At 36.2% G+C, this 9,348-nt stretch overlaps 1 protein-coding gene across 5 annotated transcripts in view; it reads left to right on the top strand.

Annotated features, from left to right (window-relative positions):
• The window catches only part of brsk2b (BR serine/threonine kinase 2b), a 184,598-nt gene extending 175,574 nt beyond the window's left edge, over positions 1-9,024 (top strand). For 4 of the 5 annotated variants that reach the window (XM_053617324.1, XM_053617326.1, XM_053617328.1 and 1 more), the window contains one exon: positions 6,757-9,024. In XM_053617324.1, the coding sequence (XP_053473299.1) occupies positions 6,757-6,932 (176 nt within the window). In that variant the 3' untranslated portion in view covers positions 6,933-9,024. The remainder of the gene's footprint in view (positions 1-6,756) is intronic. The other variant, XM_053617325.1, reaches the window with a different exon arrangement.
• Positions 9,025-9,348: the final 324 nt, after the last annotated feature.

Consider the following 9,348-nt stretch of genomic DNA (forward strand, 5'->3'; position numbering starts at 1 on the left):
TCAATGGGCACATATTTGGAACAGATTTGGATATTTACCTTTAAATTTCTTTTAGAGTGACAGCTCACCCTGTGTCCTCATAATGAAAGTCTATAAATTCTATAAAAGGATTTTGAAAAAGGAGTTTTGAAAAGCCGTATTGGTAGGACACACTCCGGGTCCACTTGGAGACGAAGAACGGATTAGGAAAGAGAGGAATTCCCTTTTGTTCTTTATCTCTGTCTGTCTCATCACATGGCTGTGCTTGTGCTTGTGCCAAATCACCTGATAACAGCTCCCTCTAGTGGCCACATGGGTTAAAATGATAGCCTGTTCTAGTTAAAGCTCTTCTACATGCAGTTTTCAGTCACTTTTAAGGCTTTTATTGATCTAAGAATTGAATACTTTGAAGTTGCTGTTTCTGCCGGAGAAAAAGAACTGTGTTCTCGTGTATTAAGCATTTCTTGTTTGTAGCTCAAGCAGAGACACAACAGCAAAAAGTTTATTTTCTGTTAAAAATAAAAAATAAATAAAATAAAATCTACCCTGTTTCTGGTTAGACTAACCCAACACCTGTATCAGTAGCTTCTCTGAGATAAATTCCTCTAATCTCTTATTGTATATAAAAGATGACATTCCAACTAAACGTAATATTAAGGTGTGGCCATAAAAATGAGGAAGATGTTATGAGGAATTCAGTCATCTCACCATCCTGCCAGTCTCTCCTCTGTCACCGTCACAGCCCTGCAACTTCACTTCATCTCCCATGTAGCTGAAAGCACACGTGCACATGATGTGATGGATGAATGGCTTGTGAGCACTGGTAATCACAGAGCAGCACAGCAAAGACACGAAACCCAAGATAAATCACAATTGATCCTGAAACAGTTCAGATCACAGATAACAGAACAGGAAGTGCACTCATTGGATTATTATACTAGAATAATGCATTGGAATATTAAAGGTGCAGTTTGTATTATTTAGTGCCCTCTGCTGCTTCTGAGATGAATTGTGGTTCCAGTGAAAATATTAACCTTCGATTTTCTCCATGTTTCAGACAGAGCATCTGGGAATAGCGCTAATTTCTGAGCTGGAAAATAGTCAACGCTTGAAGAGAGTAACCAGATCTGTTGCGTGTGTAAATTGCAAATCACATTTTTCTAAGGAATATAATAATCACGTCTAGAAATGGTGATCAGCATTATAAACTGTAATGTTATTATTACAAACTGCACCTTTAAAGTAATACTGTTGTTATTACAAAATGCACCTTTAAAAGAGTACTGCTATTATTACAAACTTCAGCTTTAAAGAGTACTGCTATTATTACAAACTTCAGCTTTAAAGAGTACTGCTATTATTACAAACTTCAGCTTTAAAAGAGTACTGCTATTATTACAAACTTCAGCTTTAAAGAGTACTGCTATTATTACAAACTTCAGCTTTAAGAGTACTACTATTATTACAAACTTCAGCTTTAAAGAGTACTGCTATTATTACAAACTTCAGCTTTAAAAGAGTACTGCTATTATTACAAACTTCAGCTTTAAAGAGTACTGCTATTATTACAAACTTCAGCTTTAAGAGTACTACTATTATTACAAACTTCAGCTTTAAAGAGTACTGCTATTATTACAAACTTCAGCTTTAAAGAGTACTGCTATTATTACAAACTTCAGCTTTAAAGAGTACTGCTATTATTACAAACTTCAGCTTTAAAAGAGTACTGCTATTATTACAAACTTCAGCTTTAAAGAGTACTGCTATTATTACAAACTTCAGCTTTAAGAGTACTACTATTATTACAAACTTCAGCTTTAAAGAGTACTGCTATTATTACAAACTTCAGCTTTAAAGAGTACTGCTATTATTACAAACTTCAGCTTTAAAGAGTACTGCTATTATTACAAACTTCAGCTTTAAAGAGTACTGTTATTATTACAAACTTCAGCTTTAAAAGAGTACTGCTATTATTACAAACTTCAGCTTTAAAGAGTACCGCTATTATTACAAACTTCAGCTTTAAAGAGTTCTGCTATTATTACAAACTTCAGCTTTAAAGAGTTCTGCTATTATTACAAACTTCAGCTTTAAAAGAGTATTGCTATTATTACAAACTTCAGCTTTAAAGAATATTGCTATTATTTCAAACTGCACCTTTAAAAGATTACTGGTATTATTACAAATTGCACCTTTAAAATAGTACAGCAATTATAACAAACTGCACCTTTAAAGAGTACTGCTATTATTACAAACTTCAGCTTTAAAAGAGTACTGCTATTATTACAAACTGCACCTTTAAAAGAGTACTGCTATTATAACAAACTGCACCTTTAAAAGATTCCTGCTATTGTTCAATGTGCACCTTTAAAATAGTACCTTTGTTGTTATTACAAAGTGCACTTTTATAAGAGTTCTGTTGTTAATATTTCAAAGTGCACCTTTAAAATAGTACTACTATTATTACAAACTTCAGCTTTAAAAGAATACTGCTATTATTACAAACTTCAACTTTAAAAGAGTACTGTTATTATTCCAAACTTCAGCTTTAAAAGATTCCTGCTATTATTACACACTTCACCTTTAATATAGTACTGCTATTATTACAAACTACACCTTTTTATGAGTACTGTTAGTATTACTAACTGCACCTTTGAAGGCGTCCTGTACTGTAAATATGTCAAGTTGCACCTTTAAGAGTTCTGTTATTATTGCATACTGCACCTTTAAACAAATTCTGTTGTTGCTATTACAAACTACACCTTTAAAATAGTACTGTTGTTATTACAGACTGTATCTTTAAAAGACATAAATAATTATATGCTAAGTGGTGTGAATGAAGCTGAGAGTTTTATTACCATGTTGTAATAGTGTTATTATGTTATTATAACGTCTATTATTGATCTGACAGGCAAACATTCCAAGAGTGGTAAGAGATTTCTCTAATTTATAATGAATGTAGCACTTTTTTATTATTATTTCAAGCACTAGTTTAAATAACGATTATATCTTAATATGAGCACTTTATCTGTGCACACTTTCCTTTCACTCACATAAGTCTCGATTCATGAAAGTTTAAAGTCTCCCATCCAAAGGCGTTTCGGTACTCATGCATACTTTATGGTGTTTTTCCTGCCTTAGTTTAATTCTTGCATCATTCTGCTTTAAGGTGCAGTGTGCAGGTTCTGAGTCAGCCGAGCTCAACTAGAGCTTTCAGTCATCCGTCTATGGAAGGAGTGCTTTTTAAATCAGAACTCTCAGAATACTATGATAGTTTTTTGTTTTTTTTTAAATCCTAAGCCTCTATTTCAGTTTATCTAGAGTATTTTGGATTATAATTGTGTTGTTAACCTGTGCTGACTTGCTGTCTATTTCATGTCCCACTGTAAAGATTCAAACACGCTTTGGAAGGGTATTGCTGTCTCTGTGACCTACTTAACCACTTAACTAGCAGCTTGTTAGATAAAGCAGTGCCACACTATTAACATTGCACTCTTTTAGAGCCGTGTTTATGCTATGAATATTTAAATATCTTGCATCCAGCATTTATCTTATGCAAGGAATATAATGAGTCAAGGCGTGTTCTATTATTCAAGTTTTACTTGCTATAATCAGCTAAACTGCAAGGAGATCAGTGACAATTTTAATGATTCAAAAGGCATTGCATAATTAATGTAGCTTTAAATCGCATACAATAATCAGTTGTATCACTGAGGCCAGTGGATTGCACCATATCCATCTACAATGACTCAGCTGTGCTAGATAGCAGTATTAATAATACATTTGATTTGTATAGCATCTTTCAGTAGCCTAAAAATGATTACAGTGCATAAAAGTAGCATTTATTAATTAATCTATTTAAAGAGCAGAGGATAAGCAGAAAGGTTGGCTTGTGGTAGGTATCTTTGGGTCACGGCACATTCATGGCATTTTCCTCCAGAGCAAATGGACAAGAGTCTCTAGGTGTTAGATGGAACTGTGTGAAAAGACTGCAGTTCAGATTCAGCAGCAATGGGGAAAAAAGGCCTGATACAGATACAAGTGCTGCAATTGAAACAATCTTCTGTAGTGCTCGCTTGTCTACAGTTTAAAGGCGAGAGAGAGGGAGAGAGAGAGAGGGAGAGAGAGAGATCTCTCACGATATAGATCTCATAATTATAGCCTGTCCTAAGTTCACCCAAAACATTTTGAAGACTTTTTGATTTTATTTTCCAGGTTTTATATAAATAGGTGAATATTATTCTATAGGTGGTGAGGTTTTAGTTGTCCCCTTATAGAGAAGTTCACCTGATCACCTTTATCCAATCCTAACATTTCTATCCTGATGGGAGTGGTCTCTTCCAGGATGATCCCCTGCTCATTCACAGGGCACAAGTGCTCGCTGAATGATTTGATGAGTATAAAAATGATGTAAATTAAATTCCGATTAAAATTTTATTGGTCACATATACACAACCATACACAGTACGGCGTGCGGTGAAATGCTTTATTGCCTGTGACATAAAAATAGAATGTACATAAACCAGAATTTAGCTCTATACCAGGTAGGAAAGAAAAAATATTTTTAAAAAATATGTTATAAGGGATGCAAAGATCAGTTACAGCTGTATTTTGAATAAGGTGCAGATGTGTGTAGTTGTTTGTGCCATATCTGCTGTGTAACATCAGGCTGAGGTAGTGGGTGGTGTGCAAAAAAGTCCAAGCCTAAGCTTTAGTCCTACCACATACCATATATGGTATGACATTCACAATCACCAGCTCTCAGACCAATTGATCACCTAAGGGAGATTATAGACAGTGGGACATGTTAGCCAGTGCTCTGCACCACCATCATCAAAACACCAACTGAAAAAAGTATTTTTCCTGGCTGTTCTGATGCCTCATGGTGGCCTGATGCTTTATTAAGACACATTATGTTGTTTTTCCCCCCCTTAAATGTTTGCCCATTTGTACAGAATGGTTTGGTTTTGACATGTTGGAGTGTTGCACTGCACCTTTAAAAGAATACTGCTATTTACACTTAAAGGAATTCTTCAGGGTTTTTCAACCTGATCTTGAACTTCTGCAAGTGTATCTATAGCGTGTGTTCGAATTCCATTGGACAGTTTTTCTGACTCCTTATGAAGAAAACTTGTTTACTTAAGACTCATTTGTAATGGAAGGCGGTTGTTATTCAATTTAAAATCAAACTTATATAGAAGCCATATGTATAAAATCTGTATAATTCATCCTTTTAGACATGCGATGAATTTATCAGATAGACGAGTGGTATTGGTGTATTGCGATGGCCCATTGTTGCTCATCAAGTGATTATAATCCACCAATTATCATTGAAATTCCAGTGAACTGCCACAGTCAGGTGATATTTTGTTGAATGTCTACTGACATCCTGTATGGAATAAAACACATTGGCTACATCACTCTCTCCTCTCCTCTAATAGCTGGGGTGTGGTGGGCGTTCTGGCGCACTATGGCTGCCGTCGCATCTTCCAGGTGGATTCTACACACTAGTGTTGGTTGAAGAGACCCCCCCACCAATCTATCTAGAAAAGCACTATATAAATGTAACTGTAACACATTGGATATGCTATTATGGGAAAACAATCAACTGTATGTGGCCCAGTGTGAAGCAGAGTTCCTGTTACCACCCAAAATGGATTATTTCCTATAATAGCAAACCTCAACATGTTTTACTCTGCTCTAAATCTCTCTTTTCTCTGTTTTCAAGTTAATCAGACAAAAAAAAAAGCATGATATTGAGAAACTGCAAAGTCGAATGTCCTGAAGACTCTGCCATGTCAAAAACTGTTCCAAAAGAAAATCAAATTCCTCACAGAAAACTCACTTAAACAAGTTTTTAAATACATTTATGTGTTTAGTGTAACAGTTGTCTCAGTTTGATCCTAAGCTCAGTTTATGTCTGTGTGGAGTTTGGCATGTTCTCCCTGTGACCATTTTTTTCTTCCAACTTCTTAAAAAACGTCTGGGTTACGCAGATAACCCTGTTCCCTGAGAAGGTGTTATACTAAACGTAACGTCGAGTTCCCTTTGAAAGGGAGCATGCCAGTAGATGGATAGCTGATTATCCTTAATTGCCCCTAGGTCTGCATGAGCTCAAGCACTGCAACCCTGACCAGGATAAAGCACTTACTGTGCACGCACTTACAATGCACGAATGAATGAGTGAATTTTGTGTAAACATTTCTTCTTTTTTTCTTCTTTTTCATTGAAAAATGTCAAAATTCTTGTGTGTGTGGTACAGTACAGATATACAGTATAGATATACACTACAGATGCACTGGTTAGGGAGCAGGCTGAAAATCAGTGACGTATTTCTTTAAAGGGCAATCTCATGAATGCATGACCGTGAATGCACCTGAAAACAAACATACCACTATAAAAGCAAAAGTAAAGCCTGCACTGATAACACTGTTTACTGGGTCCTACCGTAAATGTCAACATGAATAGTTACAATGCCATTTATTTTCATTTCATCCAGACAAGATCAAATGGGGGACTGTTTAAAGCCTCATGACATAGTTCAGTTTTGTGGAATGATGAGACTGTGATTCTATGTTACGTGTGTATGTGAGAGAGAGAGAGAGAGAGAGAGTGTGAGTGTGACGAGGCTTTACATTTCTCATTTATCTTGTCTCCTCACTCTCATTGTGTCCTCTTCCTCGTGATCCACATTGTTCATTTGTTTGTTCACTCTCTCTTTCTCTCTCTCTCTCTCTCTCTCTTTCTGTCGTTCTTCTCTTCCCGGTGTGTACCCAGGCAGCCCGTTGACTAGCTTCTTTGACGTAATTAAACAGCTCTTTTCAGACGAGAAGTCCGGGCAGGTGTCACAGCCCCCCGGCACGCCCAAGCAGCAGAAGTCCGACTCTAATGCCTCCAAGAGCAAAGACAAAACCAGGGTGATACCTTCATTCGGGACACAGGAGCAGCCTTAAAACCAGGAGTGTTAGTAGATGACTAGATTTTTTTCTAGTCCACTCTTTAATTTCTAAATAAATATCCACAACAGTCTTGACTTGATAAAAGTCAATCAAAACCCTTAATGAACTTTGTTTTTTTTGTTTTTTTACCTTGGGATGATTCCTGCAGTAGAACATCAATTGGAGGCACATCCAGATGTTCTTTGATTCTTTACCAAAATGTCTTATTACTCTCTTGCATTGCATTTCATGTTTCTTGTGTCTTTCTGTTCCATTTTGTGATGCCTTTTGCACATTTCTGCTGCCAGGGATTATCCAGAAAACGTGTTAGAACCCGACTGCTGCTCTCGCATGAGCTTCGTGTACAGTATGTTGATGGAAGGCACATTACACAGCAAGTACAAGCTACGGATGGATGCTCCTCAACACCGATTCGCACCAAACCAACGTGATTCATTCACCGTTCATCTTCTTCTCTCTTACTCAGAGCTACATCTGTCTGAAAAATTGACAAACGCCTTAAAAAAAAATCTAATCTACAAATGTTGCAATTCTTATTTTATGGCATTTCATATTCCTTTAATCTCTGTATTCTCTCTATTGGCTGTAGTTTATCCCTTTTACACACACACACACACACACACACACACACACACACACACACACACTCACACTCACTCACACTCACACACTGAGAAGAAGAAGCAGAGGGTGAAGTGGACATTAAGGCGTTTGAGGAGCAGCCCACACGGACTCTCGTTAGATTGTAATTCTTTTCGATGTAGTGTTTCTTTATGAATGACAGAATTGAACTATTTTATGAACTCTGTGTCATTGCTGTACAAGATTTTGAAATCTTATTTGGAAAATAATATGGCCGAGCCTATTCCGGGGTGCTTTGGGATGGGATCAGAAAGGGGAAATGTTTCAGTAAATGCTCTATTCTCTTGTACAGCCTGTAATACAGTATGTTCTTTATGTAAACCTCGTCTAGTTGTGACTCTGCTTGGACTGATTATGTTGCCATTTTTTTTTCTCTCCATGTAGTGATGAAATATTTTGTCACCTTTGAATGAAATGATGCAGAATGATTTACTTTTGATGTCCATTTTGCATTTTTGAAGAAAAAAAAAAAATCTTTTTGGAGAAGCATCTGCAGGATTCAGAGAACTTTGGCCATAATTGTGTATAATTTTATAACTTATTTATCATTGTGTTTTTATTTGTTCTTGTTCTTATTGTTTGTTAATTTATGCAGCTGGGACTATTTATAAACCAAATTCGAGTAGTTTAGTGTTCGTATCGGAGCTATTTGTCAAATTGTTTGCATTTGTTTTTGTTGTCATTTGTCATTTGTTAGGACTCATCTGAATTTTGTGAACAAAGCACTCTTTCTTTTCTGGCTTTGAGCAGAAAAAGAGCTTGTAGTATATGTTAAATTATTTACCAGTAATTTAAGAATGTAGACTTAGCCTCTACGCGGGATGGGGCGGGTATAACGTTATGAACTCTTGCTATTTGTCACTTTTTAAATCTCATAGTGTGTGTTCAAACAGATCAAAACACTTGAACCATGTGATGTAAATAGATAACTTTGCCAATGAGTTTCTTAAGGCACCAAGGGGATCGTCCTGCTCATGGCTATGTTCTCGTATTTGCCGTTTGCATGTCAGACATCCAGCTTTTCTCTGCATGATGATGATGTATATGTTCAATTTGCCCTCTCTTGTGCTTCCCCCCTCTCTTTTCCCCCCATTTTTTAATCAGAATGACTGAATTGTTTTTCCCTTCACTTTTTTTTTGTTTTTATGTTTATGTTCACGTCTCATTCCCTTCTTGTTCTTTAGTATTTTTTGTCCCTTCTGTTCTGTATTGTTTTCTCTGAGAGGGTGTGCTGATGTCATAACCCACCTTGTTGCAGGTGCGCATCCACAACACGGCAGAATTCAGATAAAGAGAAATAAACTAAGCAATACCTATTCTTATCCTCCCTATTTTCTACTTTGAGAGAAAATATAAGCTGGAATACAGATTGTTTAATATGAGCAGGTAAACAAAAAAAACCAAACAAACAATGTATCCCCTTGTAACTACTGTGAATGAATTCAGTGCAAACAGAAATAAATCCATTGGATTCTTTGGATTCGTGCATCAGTCATGAACGTATAGATTAGCTTGGATGTGAAAATTTGTTTATTGAAAAGCTTTTGAATGACATTTGGCAGATGATTTTATTCAAAAGTGATTAACGTGAGGCAGGATACTTTCCAAGCATGAACCTGAACCTAACACTGGCAATCCTGGGACTGAAACTAACACTCTTCTAGTCATAGCTCATAAATGTAACCCTTTAAAAACCTAGAACTTGCTGGTCAGTCCAGATTTACATTCAATACCGCTGTAATGTCAAATATTTCCTAATACTTTCACT

The sequence above is a fragment of the Ictalurus furcatus genome, chromosome 27, assembly GCF_023375685.1.
Source record: "Ictalurus furcatus strain D&B chromosome 27, Billie_1.0, whole genome shotgun sequence".
Taxonomy (NCBI): domain Eukaryota; kingdom Metazoa; phylum Chordata; class Actinopteri; order Siluriformes; family Ictaluridae; genus Ictalurus; species Ictalurus furcatus.